The sequence below is a fragment of the Aspergillus affinis genome, assembly GCF_023601865.1.
Source record: "Aspergillus affinis strain CMG 70 chromosome Unknown NODE_192_length_43456_cov_86_627815, whole genome shotgun sequence".
Classification (NCBI taxonomy): domain Eukaryota; kingdom Fungi; phylum Ascomycota; class Eurotiomycetes; order Eurotiales; family Aspergillaceae; genus Aspergillus; species Aspergillus affinis.
In genome coordinates this window covers 23,842-43,456 of record NW_026515973.1, presented here as the reverse complement: position 1 = coordinate 43,456, position 19,615 = coordinate 23,842, and the positions used below count along the sequence as shown (strand labels likewise).

The 19,615-nt window shown below is 53.3% G+C and overlaps 7 protein-coding genes across 7 annotated transcripts; 5 read left to right on the top strand and 2 right to left on the bottom strand.

The window, feature by feature from the left end:
• Positions 1-1,790: 1,790 nt before the first annotated feature.
• KD926_003702 (cAMP-dependent protein kinase) lies at positions 1,791-3,205 on the top strand (the record flags this gene model as incomplete). Its single annotated transcript, XM_053094939.1, has 4 exons — positions 1,791-2,043; positions 2,111-2,203; positions 2,258-2,382; positions 2,486-3,205. 4 exons carry the CDS (start codon positions 1,791-1,793, stop codon positions 3,203-3,205), a joined length of 1,191 nt encoding a protein of 396 aa, XP_052950354.1.
• A 2,009-nt stretch (positions 3,206-5,214) lies between these two features.
• On the bottom strand, positions 5,215-6,361 carry KD926_003701 (glycosyltransferase family 32 protein; the record flags this gene model as incomplete). The annotated part of the gene is made up of 2 exons (XM_053094938.1): positions 5,215-5,243; positions 5,305-6,361. 2 exons carry the CDS (start codon positions 6,359-6,361, stop codon positions 5,215-5,217), a joined length of 1,086 nt encoding a protein of 361 aa, XP_052950353.1.
• Positions 6,362-7,108: 747 nt separating this feature from the next.
• Positions 7,109-9,423, top strand: KD926_003700 (glycoside hydrolase family 43 protein; the record flags this gene model as incomplete). Its single annotated transcript, XM_053094937.1, has 4 exons — positions 7,109-7,288; positions 7,440-7,882; positions 8,153-8,687; positions 8,743-9,423. 4 exons carry the CDS (start codon positions 7,109-7,111, stop codon positions 9,421-9,423), a joined length of 1,839 nt encoding a protein of 612 aa, XP_052950352.1.
• Positions 9,424-9,802: 379 nt separating this feature from the next.
• Positions 9,803-11,395, top strand: KD926_003699 (homoserine O-acetyltransferase family protein; the record flags this gene model as incomplete). The annotated part of the gene is made up of 1 exon (XM_053094936.1): positions 9,803-11,395. One exon carries the CDS (start codon positions 9,803-9,805, stop codon positions 11,393-11,395), a length of 1,593 nt encoding a protein of 530 aa, XP_052950351.1.
• A 2,035-nt stretch (positions 11,396-13,430) lies between these two features.
• On the top strand, positions 13,431-14,338 carry KD926_003698 (uncharacterized protein; the record flags this gene model as incomplete). The annotated part of the gene is made up of 4 exons (XM_053094935.1): positions 13,431-13,641; positions 13,772-13,967; positions 14,231-14,249; positions 14,318-14,338. The coding sequence occupies 4 exons, from the start codon at positions 13,431-13,433 to the stop codon at positions 14,336-14,338; spliced, it is 447 nt and encodes a 148-aa protein (XP_052950350.1).
• Positions 14,339-14,564: 226 nt separating this feature from the next.
• On the bottom strand, positions 14,565-16,517 carry KD926_003697 (uncharacterized protein; the record flags this gene model as incomplete). Its single annotated transcript, XM_053094934.1, has 1 exon — positions 14,565-16,517. The coding sequence occupies one exon, from the start codon at positions 16,515-16,517 to the stop codon at positions 14,565-14,567; it is 1,953 nt and encodes a 650-aa protein (XP_052950349.1).
• Positions 16,518-17,835: 1,318 nt separating this feature from the next.
• On the top strand, positions 17,836-19,615 carry KD926_003696 (MFS transporter; the record flags this gene model as incomplete). The annotated part of the gene is made up of 5 exons (XM_053094933.1): positions 17,836-17,883; positions 17,948-18,105; positions 18,176-19,162; positions 19,215-19,346; positions 19,411-19,615. 5 exons carry the CDS (start codon positions 17,836-17,838, stop codon positions 19,613-19,615), a joined length of 1,530 nt encoding a protein of 509 aa, XP_052950348.1.

The following is a 19,615-nucleotide window of genomic DNA, read 5'->3' as shown; positions in this document are numbered from 1 at the left end:
CCCCCCCCCCCCCCCCCCCCCCCCCCCCCCCCCCCCCCCCCCCCCCCCCCCCCCCCCCCCCCCCCCCCCCCCCCGCCGGACGGGCGTTAGGGAGGGGAGCGAAGAAGGAAAAGGGAGAGCGGATGCCCGTCCAGAGTCCAGAGAGGAAGACGACGAGACGAATGAAGCCGATAAAGCAAAGCAAAGCAACCAAAAAAAAAAAAAAAAAAAAAAAGGCACGGGGGAAAGAGGCACATGTCACGCCTTGCCCCTTTCGGTCGCTACGGTCGTCAACAAGAACCACTTCCTTCCTCTTTCTTCTTCTTTTCTTTCTGCTGGTCAAGGACTATCATCTTTCATTTCGCTAATACTGATCATTTCATAGTCTCGGCTCTGTCTACTTCGTCAGTTTCGTCTCCATCTATCTCCGTTGTGATGGTCCCATTTACTTCGTACAATTGAACAACTCGCTCTCTCTCTCTCTCTCACACCCCCGGATCTATATGTTGAGTCTGTTGACATATCAAAGTATCATCTACTATCAACACGTCTCTTCTAGATTCCCCCGTGAATCAATCCCATCCCGGTTATCAGGCAGGATTGGCGGATCTGTGGGGACAATTAGAATCTAACGAGGGATCTACATCCAGCTATTCGTCGCCATCACCCTGCGGTTCCTCTCTTGAACCATACTCCGTACGCAAGGAGGCGTTGCGCGTCTGACTATACATAAGGGCATTGGCGGTCAATTTCACAATCCTCGGTCCATTATGCTGGATGCTATTACTTCCCTAGTCTATTATTATTATATTTATTACGAACTTGTGCGAGGACTTGGATGGTGTGTGGTGCCAGCTGTCACCTTGAAGGACGTTGCTCCTGATTTGTGTAGTTTTACTCCTGTTTTGCCGACTGCGAGACGTCAAAATATATCGCTCTTCGTTTTCGCTCCTTCCGTCCTGCCCTTTCCCTCCCTCTTACTTCTGCTCATCAACTTATTCATGTGGCTAACATGACGCCAGGGGTCTTCAAATAGTCCCTCCAAATAAAGTCATATCACCGGAGAAAAGCGTGGCTTTCTTCAATTAACTACATCCTCCCACTGGAACGTGCTGTTTACTGGAGAATCCCCAGGGCCCTTCTTGGATCGTGGAAATGGGGCCTATTTCTATCGCGAACAGAAATAAATCCCTAATCCAACCAGCATCTCCCGCATATCTGGACGTCTCCTGCGCATCCCTGTTCGACAAGGGGCCCTGAATAGTGACTGATATGTCGATCATTGGATCATGAGATGGTTGGATGGATCCTTCCTTTCGCACCCAAAGTAGGCTCCTACCGCGATCAGGAAGATACTACCACCGACTAACATCATCGAGCACGGGGTCAACCATGGGAATTCGGGGGGACCCCCAGTTCGAGGCGTCCACTGTTTGCCCCGCCAACGCGGTAACGTCAGAGGCCGAGCAGACGGCAGGGAAGGGCGACGGGCGACGGAGCGACTTCTCACTGCCCCCGATTCCTTTGCCTCTCCCTTTCTTTCTCCCCCGCGCTTTGCCCCTCCCCCCTTATCTCTATCTCGTTGATTGATCTTGTACGATCCCATTGATCTAGACGATCCATGACGATTTACGATCCTGTTGCTTTTCGATCCTGTTGCTTTTCCTCTACCGGTCCTCTACTCTCCCTAGCTCCTCCGCCCAATTGCTGTCTTGCCGCCTCCCGTCCTTCTTATTATTTTTTTTTTCTTTCTCCCTCCTTCGTCTTGTCCCTCCCCGCCGCCCTCCGAGACATGAGCTCTGGCCATCCCGATGGCTACAGGAACGGTCAACCCTTCCTCTACTAGTGAGGTCCGGGGTTCCTCCATTCCCTCGAAGAGATCCGATGCGAACTCTGACGATCTTCACGAACGAGAAAAACAAGTGGTGGCTTCGGTCCGACCGCCGAACCAGCGACATATGAGCCCTTTCGTCATCACCGAGCGGCCGGAGGAGAAGCACCTCGGGATATCCACCCGTAGCCTGAAGGTAGACGACTTTGCTCTGCTGAAGACCTTAGGTACCGGTAAGCTTCGATGAATCGCTTGCGTATGGATATGGGAGGGCTCACAAGCCACGTTGTCAAAACACAGGCACTTTCGCTCGGGTATGGCTGGTGAGAATGAAGGATGAAGTGCAGCGGAGGGACAAAGTCTACGCGCTCAAGATCCTACGCAAGGCGGATGGTAAGCATGGCTCAACACCCTTTTCCTGCCAGACAAGGCTGACATCCGGCCCAGTGATCAAGTTGAAGCAGGTCGAGCATGTGCGCAACGAGCGGAAGACGCTCGCGGCGGTTTCTGGCCATCCCTTTGTCACAACGCTAATAGCAACGTTCTCGGACGACCAAAGCCTGTATATGCTGGTATGTGCCTTTTGGTCCTGCACGATGCAATTTGCCGTCTCCTGGATCTGCTCCCGTCGACACGAATCCTTTGTGCCACCGTTGCTGACATTCCTCACCCTAGCTTGATTACTGCCCCGGAGGCGAAATATTTAGCTACCTACGACGTGCGCGACGATTCAACGAGAACACCTCCAAATTCTACGCGGCCGAGATCGCCCTAACGATCGAGTTCCTCCACGACGTCGAAGGAATCGTCTACCGTGACTTGAAACCCGAGAATATCCTCCTGGACGCCGATGGACATATCAGACTGGTCGACTTCGGATTTGCTAAACAAGTATGCGATCGCGAAACGTATACACTATGTGGCACGCCAGAATACCTCGCCCCCGAGGTTATTCACAATAGTGGACACGGGCTCGCGGTGGATTGGTGGGCATTAGGCATCCTGATCTATGAGTTCCTGGTCGGGCAACCTCCTTTCTGGGACCAAAATCCAATGCGGATCTACGAACAGATAGTCGAAGGCCGACTGCGCTTTCCCCAAGGCATGTCGCCGGCAGCCCAGAACATCATCTCGTTACTCTGCAAGACGAATCCGACGGAACGACTCGGATACATATCCGGCGGATCTGCTCGGGTCAAAGCCCATCCCTTCTTCGAGGACATCAACTGGGATGATCTGTTCTATCGTCGCATCAAGGGACCCATAATTCCGAGAGTCGACCATCCGGCCGACACAGGAAACTTCGAGGAGTACCCCGACCCAGATTCCAAGGCAACGGCAGTCTACACCGACGACTTGAGGAAAAAGTACGAAGTTTTGTTCAGCGATTTTTGATGTCCGGTCCGAGTCCTGGATTAAACTTCGATGACCTCTTATCCACCCCTCGGACGGCTCACAGGGCTCCGGAGTAGACCTTTGAACAGGAGCCTCTGAACTCCGTGCAGGATAATTCTTTCTGAAACTCGGTGATTGGCGGCTGGATATCGTCTACAAACCGAGGGCCGCTCAATTCATGCCTGTCTCTGCCCGACAGCTTAATTTGACATTCAACATCCAAGCCTCGAGGGCCGTTTATCCATTTTGTTCCACATTGGAGACTTTTGCATACCAGTCCTGCTCACCCAATTGTCTGATATATAAATTTAATGTGCTTGAAAATCGTTGCCGCCGATCTTGCCACCTTTAAATCCCCTGCCATCTGTCATCTGCTTTTTTCAATCTTTCAAATTTCAAATTTGCCAGCGAGAAAAACCTTGGGTGTTTAATGGAGTCGTGTCTACTGATGCCTTGTTGGTTTTCAATGACGGGGATTCTTGGGTACAACAACCAAGCATCAAACGTGACGACGAAGTTACGACAACGAAAGTGAAAATTTGCTTTGCTCCATTACATGCAGGCAACCTGATGGATTCATATCTCAGAACTGATTTTATTAGCGTGTCTTTTTGCTTCTCTTCATTTTTCCTCCATCTTATGATGACAGTGGGTATATATCTACATGAATTTATGAGATCTCTTACTCTGTATTATTTCCCCTTCTTATTTACAGACTGCCCTGTCCCTCCAATCTATACTCCCAATCATGTACAACAAACCGATTATTTATCTATTTTCTTTGCAGCAGGTCTCAAACAAAAGTTCGAGGTGATGTCAGAATCAGAGAAAGAAAAAGAAAGAAACCTTGATATAGCAATTCATAACCCAACCCTGGTACGGCACATCCATACACCGAAACCGATTGAACATCCAGGTCATACACAATGATCCTGAAAACTGGTGACCTCTTTCCCCCCCCCCCCCCCCTTTTTTTAGTTTTCTTTTTTCTCTCTGTCGTTCTTATAACTTGACTTCCGCAACAGTGAAAACCCGAATGGTCCTATTGGTGTATACGTAGCTCCCGTATGACTATGAAACTCGAGACATCTCATCACATGGAATTGCCCGGACCTTCCATGATCAGAATACAATTTTCCTATGACGGGTTGATTACCGGCTACGTAGGAAATATGCATGTGTGTGTATGTATAGTACTCTACGGAGGTAGGTACCGTAGAGAAGCTAGACAATTCCTACAATAATGAATGAATAATAGAATCAACGGTGAATTGAAAAATCTATACAACACAACATAACTCATCTACATCAAGTAAGTAAAGTAAGTAAGGTAAGTATCTAATGGGAATCAAATAAGGTCCAAGGAACAAGAAAGTCGAGAAAGCAGAAAAATAATCCTCGTCCAAGAGACAAGAAGCAGCGTGAAGGTGGAGATGGAAGAGGATCGTGAAAACAGAAAATGATTATAGAACGGACACAGGCATAGACCAAGACCAAGACCTGCGAAGGGGGAGGAGGAAATGATGTTGTACAATTCGGTAGAAGAAATCGATGCGGTCTGAAAGATTTAAGATTGATTGAGGATAGGTATCAGGTGAGTAGGTAGGTGATATTACCGGCACTATGAGAAGTGCTGTTCTTTTCTTTCTTTTTCCGTTCCCGCTTCCTTCCGTGTGGTGCAGATGTGAGGATAAAGGCATAGAGTGGGCAATTCATGCGCGGCATGAGTGGGACATGGCTCATCGTCTCATGTGAGATGCGTAGATAAAGAGGTAGTGTTCGGTCTTTTTAGGGCAAAACTCGGATGGAAAAAAGCCGGACTAGATGTCGAAGCCGAATCCGAAGCCGTTCGCTGGGATCGGATTTAGATCCTGCGAAGGAGGAGAGAGCCTCGATGATATTATGGCTTCTCCCCCGCTTGTCCGAGACAAGCCGCCCTGTCGGCCTGGGGTGGAATAGTTGTCTGTCATAAGACTGTATTATATAAAAGCCCCTTTTTACAATACCCATTATAGAGAAGGGTCGGATTTCCAGGTTCCTGATGAGAAAGAAATTATTAGCATTTTGGACACCAAGACCATGAGGACTGAAGAACTTACCTCCAAAGTCATGCTTGACGAACGCCATCGGATCGTCAATATCCTGAGCTCCCATTTGCTGCACACCAGGGCTGAAGCTGGTGATGGGCAATACCACCACGTCGCCAACTTTCTTATACCCCTCCTGGTAGGTGAAATCGTCGTAGGTGACGTTAAGGTCCGACCCCGGCTCGATATTGAAATAGTCTGGATTGTTGAAGTAGCGGAAGACGGCGTCCGTCCAGGCGGCCGGTCCGGTGAACTCGACGATGGTCTTGTCCATCTTGCCCGTCTTCAGAATACCCTTCTTCTTCATGCGCAGGGCTTCCTCGGTGATGTAGGCCACGATGTCGCGCAGAATGGGGTGGCCCGGTTTGGCCTGGATAGTCCACTGGCAGAACTGGATGCGGCGCGAGTACCAATCGTGCCAGTCCGGGCGATCCGGGTCGGCTTCGATGCCGACGACAAAGCCGACGGTCGACAGGTCAAACTCATCCGGCAACCAATCCAGCGCTGGCTTCAGGGCCGTGGTATCAATGTCGCTGTAGATGCCGCCACGCGCCAGCAGGATCAGATAGCGGAAGAAATCGGCCTTGAGGACGGGCAGCGGTAGCGAGTCGTAGGCCTCAAACACGTCGGGTACCGAGCCGTAGAGGTACTTGATCAGATGGCGCTGCGTGTCGTCCGGGATGACCTCGTGCACGAAATTCGGGTGCAGCTCGGTCCAGCTGGCTTCGGCATCGCGCAGCTCCGGGGTGAACCACAGCGAACCCGGGGTATATTTCCAAGTCTGCCAGATGTAGGCGGGAAACTTGCCGTCTAGGTCGTAGGGGAATTGGTATCGCAACCGGTCGCGCAAGGGAGCGCTGGGCGGCGGCTCGAGGGGCTGTTGCTGGACGCGTTCCGTTTTCTGAATTGGGGGCCGCTCTTCGGTTGCATGACTCTCGTCGCGGTCGAGCTCTTCGGAGACGGGGATAGGAGACGGCGCGGGGGAGGCAGAGGAATGCGACGATCGGATGAGGACAATGAAAGTGACCAGGAGGGCGGCCGCGACGAAGGCTTTGCGGAAGGTGAGCATCGTTGGTGAAGGGGAGGCGAGAAGACGACGAGAGAAAAGCCGGAGGAGGGTGGGCTTTGGATCGACAGGCAGTTGAGGGGAGTAAGCCACGAGCTTTTCCGCCAGATCCGCCGACGATCAAGATTGACTATTGACTATTGACTATTGACTATTGACTGTTGAGTCTTGACAGTCGACCGTTCCGTTTCACCGCAGAAGCAGCTACGATCCAAACATGTCTGCCCGTGCCGGAGTCTGGTGGAAATTATGGAAACGGTGGATTGGAGGAGTTTCAGAAATCCTCGGAATCTGCCGACACGAGGACCAGGGGAATTGACCGGGGTGAAAGAACAAGAATCTCGCTGCCTGGAATAATCGAGCGATCAACACAGCGCGCGGCGTGAATCTTGAGGCCGGCGAGTCGAATCGGAGCAGAGAAACGGAGATCGCGAAAAACGTGAAGCGATGAGAAAATGTGACGGTGGAGCCAAGTCGGCGTGGCGTCCACAAGTCCGCGCGGACGGAACGGCGATGACGACAACTTTTAGGCTTATGCACACTGTACAGCACAATGGAATCTGAAGAACAGAATGAGGGAGGAACGGTCGGGCCTTATAAAGAGCGGAGATTAACTCTCGGTGCAGAAGTGCGTCTAATCCAAATGAAAGGCCATCGGGTCCATCTCCGCAAGGGGGGGGGATCATCACGATTCCTTGGATCTACATTGACTCTACACTCTACACTCTACACTCTACCTTCTACAGAGAAATGGACACGTTCCGCCCGTCACGTTGTATCGCCGTCCCCACCGGATGCTCCAGCTTCTTCGGTGCTGCTCGTGATGCCTTTGCCCGCCGGTTTCAGCAGTCGGGAGTCTGGACGGGGCCCATCCACGGTCGGGACTGCCCTGTTTTGCATGATTCAGGTCTGGAATCAGTCCTGGGCGATGTGAAGATGTGATGCCCCTGGTCTCTAACCCGGTAACGCCGCGTCATATCCCTGCAGCTCGGCCTTGGCCTGACAGGGTGCAGCCTGCCTGGTCGGCCAGTCTCATCGTCTCGCGTAGATTAATGAATGAATCAATCTTCATCGCCAACAGCCACAGGCACAGGCACACCTGAAACACGTGGACCTCGGCCGTCGCTGGTTGGCTCCACCGTCGCTGCAACGGTGCACCTGTGATGTCCTCCAGGTTCAAAGCACCGGGATTCTGTACCTTCGTCCCCCTTGTGGCACACCAGCGTCCGTGGATGAACGTCCAGCGGGATACGACCTCCCTCCCGTTCAGCAGCATCGTGAGGCCGGATGGAACGTCCGGCCTTTCAACACCAGGGCTGTGGATTCACAACCGGGATTTGATCAAGTCCTAATCATCGACTTGGATGACGCTACGGTCGTTCTCGTTCTAATCTTGAACATTCCTTATCACGGAGAGGCTTGCAGTGACCGCAATCAGACAGCCAAGACAACCCACGAGACCGATAACTACAGTCCTTCAGCCTTGAACCACGATGGAGATACGACGGAGAGTAAAAAGCTCTAGTGATCCACTCGAGATTTACGGTCACCACCGATCGTCACCACCGACCACTTCGAGAGTCTAGACATTGCGTGCTGACTGCTCGGCCGCTATCGTTATGCTTAAGCCTTAACTTTAGCCCGCGCCGGGCCCCATGCCCGCGCTTTGTCTATCTTTGCTTCCCGTTATTTTTAGTTTTCTTATCTCTTCTTTTCTTTTCTTTTCTTTTTTTTACCATAAAAAAAAATGCTTTAAGTAGCAGCTGTTCCAATTGCGGCGACAAATGCTGGTAGCGCGAACCTCGTCGAAGAGAGGATGGAACCCAATGTTCCCCCGTCTCCAAGCAATGAGACCCCTTCGACGGCCTCCTCCAACGCCAACGACAAGGCAAATGGAGTCTCAAAGCCGTCCTTAACCTCCAAACCGGGGCTGTCACTCACTCAGAAGCTCTCCAGTACATGGACGAGAAAGCGCACGTGGATTCTAGTCGCCAGCCTACTGGGACTTGCGATCATCGTCGTCGTCATCACCGTCCCCGTCGTGCTGCTGACAGGACGAACATCCGATGACCCCAGCTACGCCGATATGGCCAACCGTCCTCTTCTGGTCGTCGACAATTTTCCCGACCCCGGTCTTTTCCATGTCAACGGGACCTGGTTCGCCTATGGCACCAATGCAGCAATCAACGACACGCAGGTCCCGCACGTCCCCCTGGCCACTTCCACCAACTTCAAGGACTGGACGCGCGTCGAAGCGTACGATGCGCTGCCCACGATCGGGAGCTGGGAATCCAGCGTCAATCATTGGGCCCCAGACGTGATTCAACGGGTAAGCAAACGTCGACAGCAAGCGAGGTAGTACAGACGATTGACCGAGCTGGTAGGACGACGGGAAATACGTGCTCTATTACTCCGGCGAACTCAAAGACTGGCGACGCCATCACTGCGTAGGAGCTGCCGTGTTGGAGGGCAACGATCCTCGGGGACCATATAAACCCCGCCAGGAACCTCTGGTCTGCACGCCCGACCGGGGCGGCGCCATTGACCCATCCCCATTTCGCGATGAGGACGGAAAGCTCTACATCGTCTACAAAGTCGACGGGAACAGTATCGGGCATGGCGGAGACTGCAACAACGGTATCAAGCCCATAGTACCGGTCCCAATCATGCTGCAGGAACTGGAAGACGACGGCGTCACGGCCATCGGCGAGCCCGTCCAAGTCCTCACGAATGAAAAGAGTGACGGGCCGCTGGTAGAGGCCCCGAATCTCATCCGGACGGAAGAGGGGGTCTATTATCTCTTTTTCTCCTCCCACTGCTTCACGTCGCCCCTGTACGACATCAAATATGCCCATTCGACGTCGCTAAAAGGACCATATACGAGGGCTTCCCGGGCGCTGCTGAAGAAGGGCGACTTTGGCCTCGAATCCCCTGGGGGTGCCACCGTTTCCGTAGACGGGACAAGAATGGTCTTTCATGCCAACGGTGAGGATAATCGCCGATGCATGTATGTCGCAGGACTCAACATCACGGCGGACGCGCCCATCATACTTAGGCCGTTGTGAGGGCCGAGTCAGACGGAGGCTGTCTTACGCGGCTACTTGCTTTTACATGAGTGCCACACTCCATGTTCCATATTATTCATCATATCCTGCAGATCGTGTCAATGGAAGACAGAAGAATCGACTGCGTTGCACCGTAGCGAGGTGATTAGATAATCATATAGTAGGGCATCCACCAATCACGGTTCCCACAGATGACGCCATGCGCTTTCCGGCGGGTGCTGCCTCAGGCCACTTCTCCGCCTGCGAAATCGGGCAACGATGACTGTCTGCCATTTCTAGAGTCAACGAAGCTCTCTCCGTCAACTTTTCCGTCGCTGCTCCAACTTCCTCATTTTCCTGACTGCTCAGCGATTGATCAGTCCCAGCCTGCCAGTCAGTCATGGGTCCTATGCAGGGTGTAGCACGCTCAGCTCCCCGCAGCTTGCGCGCTGTAGGACTCTTTAAACAAACCGAGAACATCTGCAGCTTCGCCGGCAGGAATCGATTCCCGACCTCCGCAGGCCGCAGGACGTTGTCCAGCATCCCTGCCCGCAACGCGCAGGCCGCCGCCGCTCAGAAACCCTCCTCGAAAGACCCCTCCAACCCGGCCCTCTCCTTCCCTTGTCTCGATGCCCAAGAAGCAAAGTCCGCGCTCCTCTCCGCCCGATCGCTCGAGTCCGGCCCCGAACCCTCCTACACCACCGGCCACCACGAACAATACCGCTGCCAGGACCCGCTGCTGCTCGACTGGGGCGGCGTGCTGCCGGAATTCGACGTTGCGTACGAAACGTGGGGCCAGTTGAACGCGGACAAAAGCAATGCCATCCTGCTGCACACCGGTCTGTCGGCGTCGAGCCATGCGCACAGCACCGAGGCGAACCCGAAACCCGGCTGGTGGGAGAAGTTCATCGGGCCGGACAAGCCCATCGACACAAACAAGTACTTTGTCATCTGCACCAATGTGATCGGAGGATGCTACGGCAGTACGGGACCGTCGTCGTTTGACCCCTCCGACGGCAAGCGATACGCCACGCGGTTCCCCATCCTGACGATTGACGACATGGTGCGGGCTCAGTTCCGTCTGCTGGACTCACTGGGTATCCGGAAGCTGTATGCCTCCGTGGGCTCGAGTATGGGCGGCATGCAGAGTCTGGCGGCGGGCGTCCTCTTCCCCGAGCGGATCGAGAAGATCGTCAGTATCAGCGGATGTGCGCGCAGCCACCCCTACAGCATCGCTATGCGCCACACCCAGCGCCAGGTGTTGATGATGGACCCCAAATGGGCGCGCGGGTTCTACTACGACTCCATCCCGCCGCATTCGGGCATGAAGCTGGCCCGAGAAATCGCCACGGTGACCTACCGCAGCGGACCGGAGTGGGAGATGCGGTTTGGTCGCAAGCGCGCCGACCCGAGCAAGCAGCCGGCCCTGTGCGCCGACTTCCTCATCGAGACCTATCTCGACCACGCGGGGGAGAAATTCTGCCTGGAATACGACCCCAACAGTCTCCTCTACGTCTCCAAGGCCATGGACCTGTTCGATCTCGGCCACGCCCACCAGCAGGAGACCAAGACCCGTCGCACCGAATACGAGACCAAGATCGCCCAGGGCGGCAAGGACCTGAACCAGAGCGACATCGCCTGCAGCCTCACCCTGCCGGAGAAGCCGTACGAGGAGCAGCCCTCCGTGACGGCGTCCACGGCCGCCATGGACCAGTCCGTGGCCGGAGGCGACGCAGCCTCGGACGCCCCACCGCAGGACCTCGTCGCGGGACTCGCGCCCCTGAAGAACCATCCCGTTCTGGTCATGGGCGTTGCCAGCGACATCCTCTTCCCTGCGTGGCAGCAGCGCGAGATCGCGCAGACCCTGCGCGCCGGGGGGAACCAGACCGTTCAGCATGTGGAACTGGGCGAGGACGTGTCGATGTTCGGACATGATACGTTCCTGCTAGATCTGAAGAATATCGGCAGTGCTTTGCACAAGTTCTTGCAGTGAAGTTCTCAACTCTTCTATGTATCTATTCCCTATTCCCAGAATTACCTTGTTTTCTTTCTTTCTTTCTTTCTTTCTGTGAATATGAAGCGAGTCAGCGATGAATCATAATATGTGGTTGGTTTTCTTCATGGATGTGTTGTGCTGTGCTGTATATACGGTTTCTATTTGTTCTTTAAGATCTTTTTCTCACCACTCCCCTCTTCTTAAATCATCTTTCTTATCCCCTCTACGGTGTCTACTTCACGAATCATGAATCAGATCACAATGAAATAAAACCAATTCAATTTACTTCCTATATCCACCCAAGTCTACCTCCCCATCACTATGAAGACTATGTCCCTTAAAACCACAGAAAGAAACCCCCATATCCCAACCAACCAACCAATCAACCCCAAAAGGAACGAAACAGCAAGATAAAATAAGAACGCGTAATTCCCAGGCCCTCAGATTAGCTCTCAGGTTCTCATTGATTTCCAGACAGAGAGTGGCGTGCGTGAATATAGATAGACACGCACTGAAGTTGTCGGATATCCTGCAACTTTGGCTTTTGAATTTGTTCGTCATCGGGCTGGGAATGGATGTATGTACCTAGTAGGATGTCTACCTAGGTAGGATGGAGTAGGGGGCCTGTAAATGTATAGGTAGTATGTATGTACATGTCTGATGAGTGGAATGGGTTGATTCCAAGGGCGACTGAGCGGGCACCTTTAGGTGTGGTTTGTTTGTTTGTTTGTTCGTCAGGAGAGAAGAAGGTCAGGGGTAGGGAACAGAGTTAGATTGAAAGATTAGGATGGCGTGGTCGATGTGCTCAGGCAAAAGTATGTATTCCGTATCGTATCACCTTATACACATATGTACATACATACCAGCCTACCTACTCATGTACAGTAGGTCCTAGGTAGATAGGTAGGTAAACAAACCAGATTCCCCTAAACAACTGGACTGTACCTACCCAGGTTTTCTATTCTGTAGCTTTGAATAGTACCAATTGAGTACTCAGGTCGTGACCAGTAAGTTATCCCATGTAAGGACCATCATGCTTGACTGGACTGTACATAGAGGTTCAACTTGCAATTGGATGTGTGTAGAACAGATGAAGCTTTCCTGTGGCAGCCGTGGCACTAGACGTTGTGGGTCACGTGGTCAGATCATGTGATCTGATCCCTTGCCTGACTGTGGGATTGAGCAATACTGACTGTCTTTCATGATATGTCCGTGCAAATTTTTCCAAGGGGAACATGTGATCCAGAAATTTTCACATGAAAAGAAAAAACTGGCAGGGATCCCGGCAAGGAAGTATCTACGGTGTATACTGCATAGTATCTAGCATCTACTATATGATCTGCAACTTAGCACGAACAGTGGCGATTTCAACCATAACCGACGGTCGGAATCCAGCGGTTCGGCCTGTTTCTTCCAATTTCTGCCTCGGCATGAACCAGGGAAAAGGGGGGGAACAACAACAACAGAAGCACAGACTATGTTGTGACAGCGGAACTATGAGCGGGTTATCGGAACGGGCAGGGCGGGCGAAGGAAGCGGGTATTGCGGGCCGAGTTCCTCAGCCCGACGCCCTTCAGGACTTTAGAGTTTGGTGGTTAACCCGGATCCGATCCGGTGGATCTCCTGCAGACGCCAGTGAAGTATGATATCATTCTCGTGCGGGACAGGTCAGGGCTGGAAATAGAACGGCCAAGGATGAAGGAACTAGTGCACCAGCACTAGCAGTGGCGTCGCTGAAGAATGAGTCCCTGCAGCAGTTGCATATACCTTAGTGTACAGTAGCAGAAAGCATAAATAGATTATGTAGTAGACTGCTTAGGTAGAACATAGGTACGAATCGACGCACGCAGCACGCAATAAGTGAATGGATAAATTGCCACTGCATCTTCGACAGATATAGTGCTTCCTGACAGCGGAGAGTGTTTCCTTTATACTTTCTCTCTTTCCCCTTTTCATTTTACTATCTTCCAACTCCCCGGTCACTAAGAAAATAATCAATCCAATCCAATCCATTCATCCACCACCACCCACCATGGCCAAACTAGAAGCAAACGACACTCCCTCAACACCCCTCGAGCAAGGCCTCGAAGTCCGCCGCCAGGTCCTAGGCAGCGAGTATGTCAACCGAGCATGGGACAAAGCGTCGCCATTCACGCGACCGGGACAGCAATTGATCACCGAGTACGCCTGGGCCAATGTATGGCAACGAGAGGGGCTTGATCGCAAGCAACGCAGTTTGTTAAGTAAGTCCCCTTTCCCTCCCTCAACACACACACATATATAGACAGAAGACCACACAAAACCACGCGTTGCTCCCCGTCCATTTCAGCATGTAGTCCACACGACAGCTAGACTAACAAACAACCCCAATAGCCATCGGGATCATCATTGCCCAGAAAGCGTGGCTGGAACTGGCACTGCATACGCGCGGAGCCATCAACAACGGGGTATCGGAGCTGGAGATCAGAGAGGCCGTCATCCATTCGATGGTGTACTGTGGGACGCCGGCGGGTGTGGAGGCAATGATGGTTACCGAGAAGACGATCCTCGAGATGATTGCGAATGGGGAGTATGTAAGACCTGATAGGGCGGAGGTAATGGGTTAACGAAGGGAATAGTGGTCTTGGTGTTGGATGTGTATTGTTTTGTTTAGTTGTGATGAAATCGGTTGGGGGTTAAGTTGGAGATGGTTGTAGGTTTTGTTGTAAACTTAAAACATTTGAATTGGGTCGAACCAACTGAGCTGCTCTACCTTTACCTTTTTATGCTTTGTAGGTGGTTCATAGATGTGTAGGGTTTATAGTGAGTTAGGCTAATGCCTTGACTCGATAGTCATTTACTTCAGATGCCGGTACGATCAGTACCCGCAAGAAGTATATACCAAGTCTCTTTTATAAGGTCATTTAACTAAAGAGATAGATCGACGAGTTCAGCAAGTAGAATGTTAAAGTCCAAGGTAAACTCAGCAATGTAAAAGGGGTATACAAGATTGCTATAAAAGCTCTGTTAAAGAAGGAACTATACAAGCAGTTGGGTGCAATTTCAGTACCATAAAAACAACCGAAAAGTAAAATTTCCATAGTAAACAAGTGTCTCAATTTGCCAAACGAAGATAATGTCCCCAGATATATCACATAAAGAAAAAAAGCCTTGCGACCAAAACATATCATATCACATCAACTGCAGCCTCCGAAACAGTCACAAACGGCAACTTGCCCTTCACTGCCGGTCTCTCAACCACTCCCACATCGGCCACGGCCACCGACAGCGCCGCTCTTCCCACCGCGTCCGTATCGCAGAGAGTCACCGAGTTCACGCCAGGCCTCGCCCCGGCTGCCGTCACCCAGTGCACACCCTCCGTCGGCACACCCACCGCGAAGCGTCTCGCATGTGCTCTTCCCTGCGCATCCACCACCTGATAAGGGCTCTTTGTCACGGCCAGTCCCCCGGTCTCGTACCCATCTACCGTATACGGGCGACACTGGCCCGTCTGCAAGAGATGCGCCATCAGCTCGTCCGCGGTATGTCGGAGATCCGGCTCCGGCAGCCTGGCCTCGACAAGAGTTGTCACACGGGCCTTCAACCCAGGCACTTCAGGCGAATGTACCACCCAGGCGCCGTCCTGGTTCGACACCGTCGGCCGTGGCCCAAGCACATCCAGCACGCCGGCCTCCATCAGCGCAACCATCTGCTCGATGCGCTGCCGCGGCGGCCCAATCGACACGTACGCGTTCAGCGGCGTATACCAGCGGTCGAGATGATCGCGGTGCGAGAACCCTGACACCCCAGCGTGATCGACCACAAGACGTAACTCGTTCCGCAGATCGCGCATCACGTCCAGCGCCGCCTTCAAGGGCCCGTTGAGATTGCCGAGCGCCGCCTCGCGCGCATCTTCACGCAGATACTCGAGCAGCCAGTCGCGCCAGACGCCGGCCGTGAACCGTTGTTCGCCATAGGGGCGGGAGAGACGGTCCCACGACCAGCGGTGGATCTCGTCGATGCCGAAATCGCTGAGGACCTGGCTCTCCTCGGGACTCTGGTGTTTGGTGACTAGGAAGCGTGCGCGGAAATCGCGCTCATCGAGCTTGTGTTGTCGGAGGAGCGCTTCGTAGTAGACCGTTTCCACCTCCTTGCAGACCAGCGGCCAGACCTCCTTTAAGAAGTCGGGCGGGTGGTGATGCGCAGATTCGGATTCAGCGCGGCGCCGGAACCCCTCGATCACCTCGTCCGTGAACAGAAGGGGCATGTGTCGCCCGTAGGCGCCTTTCTCGTTGTCGCCGCGCGCCTGGTACGGGATGCCGCGCCGGGAGCCGGCGTAGATGCGAGGCTCGCGACCCGAGGGATGGTACCGGGAGCCATTAGTGGTACGGACAAAACGGCCGCCGCGGCCGGTGGTCAGGAGAGCCATGTAGTCGAAGAAATTGAGGCCAAGGCCGCGCAGGAAGATAGGCTCGCCGGGCTGAATGGACGAGAGGTCGACGTCCGCCGGGTTGGACGGGGTGATGTAGCGGAGGTTGTGCTGGGAGGCATAGGCGGCGAGTTGCTGGAGTTTTGGGTCGTGGACCAGGGGGACGTGGCCCTGAGAGAGGATGACGGCGGAGAGACCAGAAAGGGTGCGGCCGTTGGACAGTCGCAGCGTCTGGCGGCTGTCGTCGGAATCGTCGAGCTGGACGGCGCGAGCAGCGTGCACTTCAATCTCGACCTGGGGAGGCGCATTGCGAACGACTTCACCAAACACCCATTGCAGGTAGTGGCCGTACTGTGCGCGGGTTGGGTATTCGTCCGGCCCTAGATCGAGCTTCTCTTGCGCGGCCCATTCGTACAGGCTGGGCCCGTTGCGAATAGGACCAGAGCACACAACGCTGTCGTCAGTCCAGAGGGTGACCTGCGACGTCACGGTGTTCATCAGCAGCTCGGACGACTGCTCGGTGCGCCAGACCCGGCCGGCCCCTGGCGGCGAGGGATCTACGACGTGGACGGTCAAGCGCATGCCAGGAGACAGGAATTCGCTAGCTGATGCACAGAGACGTTCCAATGCGCTGGTGCCTCGGGGGCCCATGCCCACGATGGCAGCGTGGGCATGAGTGGCCGAAGGTGTCGAAGGGACGGTGTATCTCATGATGAATTGATGATGTTTTGGTTGAAACTGCGGATCAGGGGCTCAATTGGACCAAAAGAAAGGAGAGGAATGCCCTGTAGCTGAGACTTGGAGTCTTTTCGATGAAGGTTTTCTTTGCTGATGAGAACACCGATCCTCTCGACATCGACCGTGTATTTATATTACGAAGCTCCTCACAATCCTCAAACTGGCTAGCTGAGACCGACGATGTCCTCCTGGCTGATGCCATCAACTATCATCTTGGCATGAGACTTCAGCTCTGAATGAGGGCATTGCCCGACAGCGTCCTGCGCTTGGAGAGTATAGCATACGCAAGTGAGCTGCACACGCCACCGGAGTTGCGCATATCTGAATTGCAAGGGGTGGAGGGGAAAGTACTATAGCGAGGATGACTTACTGGTCTAGAAGATGTCCTTTACGTAAAAGAAAACCCAATAAAGGCACATCAAGATCTAAATGACTGTCGATCACAGTATGCATCTATATTAAGCATGACCCATTATGTGGCTTCTCGCTCCTTAGGGGAATTGTAGGGCTGCGGCCGGACGCGACTAGGAAATGGATTTCCAGGACGTTCGACTTGGCAGCAATCTCTATACGCCACCGTCCAGCCCATCTGGGCCAGGGTTGCAGAGATGAGTGTCTGTAGCATGCAGGAGATATAGGCCCACCGGAGCCACCGAGGGAGCCCTTTGAAACCCGACGTATCATTGCTTAGTGTGAGGCGCACGCCCTGTTCTTCGGTTTACCCGACTCTCAAGTCATACTACCCTGCAAGGGTTCATTCAACTTGCATGCATCGGCCCGCACGAAATGGGTTGCGACGAAGCCCAGCGAGGGTCCAGATCGAAAAACTTCAATGCCAAGACGCAGGCATGGGGTGTCATTGTCAGGTCCTATTTGGCCTACTTAAATCAGCAGCCAAGATAAGATAGGGATCCGGATGAAAAAGCAGAGCGACATGTCTCCCAATCAATATAGATCGAGAGGGAAATGCAATTTCGCCGACTTCTCGGGAGATCTAGCGAGCCCTTGCCTGAGAATATTCAAGCCGTGACCAGGCCAAAATCGATTTGCATTTAATCTAAAAGGATCGTCCCGGGCGGGTATTGCGGGAACGGCTGACTCAGCGGTTCCGTCCACGATGACGACCCTGCAGAGCCAAACTTTTAGCTGCAGGCGAGAATATATGAGCAGAATGATACGTCCCGTACATTCTGCGCCGAGAGAGAGCGAGTCTCTTGAGAATGCATTGTCATTTCGAAACCGACTCCACGAATTTGCCACCGTCATCACGTAATTGGACAGTCCCTGCAACATGGATTCGCAAACAAGCGCTGCAGATCATAGCGACCTCGAGGCCCCGGTATGGTCTAGGATGCGTGCTCTCACTGTGATGCACAGTAGGCTGACGACTCCCCTCCATACAGTCTGATATGTCGGAGAAACATCCAGAAGCATTGTTTTCAATATCAATGGGACATGGAAAATCTTTCCCTCCGTCTCTGCCGGATGAAGAGGACTACATCGTGAGCTTCGATGGTCCAGACGACCCGGCACATCCGTACAATTGGAGCCTTCGGGCGAAGTAAGTCAGCTTGTTACTGCGCGCATTTCTCAGAGATGGTACCCGCTGATCTCTCCCACTCTCGAGTTAGGTTATACAACTCCACGATAGTTTGCCTTGGCACATTTATAGCTTCGTTTGCTAGTGCAGTCTTTGCCCCCGCTACTGACGGCGTGGCTGGCGAATTCGGAGTCAGCAATGAAGTCGGCATCCTGGGTACAACGCTCTTCGTGCTTGGATTTGCGTCCGGGCCCATGATTTGGGCGCCTTCGTCCGAACTGATCGGCAGGCGACTGCCCTTGACCGTGGGCATCTTCGGCGGGGCCGTGTTCACCATCGCATCCGCCGTCGCAAAGGACATCCAGACGGTGATTATTTGTCGCTTCTTCGCGGGTCTGTTCGGTGCTAGCCAGCTATCCGTCGTCCCCGCGGTGCTGTCGGACCTCTTCGATAATCGATCCCGGGGACCCGCCATTACCGTGTACTCCCTGGCTGTGTTCGTTGGTCCGTTTACCGGTCCGTTCATTGGAGGGTTTATCTCCTCGAGCTACCTGGGCTGGAGGTGGACCTTGTACATCCCCTCGTTCATGGGATTTGCCCTGAGCATTGTGTTTGTGTTGACCCTGAAGGAGACGTACGCACAATGCATATTGGTCCCGAAGGCCGAGGCCCTCCGCCGGAAGACCTCAAATTGGGGAATTCATGCCAAACAAGAGGTGGTGAAAGTTGATTTCCGGCAGCTGATGGAGAAGTATCTGACCCGTCCCGTGCGAATGCTCTTTACCGAGCCGATTATCCTGGTAGTGTCCATGTATATGTCCTTCATCTACGGCCTCGTGTATGCCCTCTTGGTCGCATATCCGTATGTATTCGAATCGGTCCACGGCATGAACGCAGGCCTCAGCGGTCTCACTTTCTTCGGGCTCGTTATCGGCCAGTTACTTGGCTGTACCTTCGTTCTGCTCCAGCAGCCTTCGTACGTAAGGAAGCTCGTTGCCAATAAAGACGTGCCAGTTCCCGAATGGCGTCTCCTGCCTCCGATAATTGGCGGCCCAGTCTTCACCGTGGGGGTGTTCTGGTGAGTGGTCAATTCCCGCATCCACCAGATAAAAGCTAACTCTGAGAAACAGGTTTAGCTGGACGGCGTTCACACCCGCCATCCACTGGATTTCGCCTACCGCTGCCGGCGTCCTGATTGGCTTCGGCATTCTTTGTATCTTTTTGCCTTGTTTCAACTACCTGGTTGATTCTTATCTCCCGCTGTGAGTGACACTGAGAAACGGGACCAAGCAATATTTCCTAGTTCTTGACTGACGGAATCAACAGAGCTGCATCGGCCGTTGCAGCCAATATCATTCTGCGATCGACTGTTGCTGCAGGGTTTCCTCTTTTCACCAAGCAGATGTTCAAAAACCTTGGGATCCAGTGGGCTGGCACCTTGATCGGATGTTTGGCCGCGGTTATGATTCCCATCCCGCTGGTGTTTCGGCGCTACGGGCCGCACCTGAGGGCGAAGTCCAAAGTTGTCTGA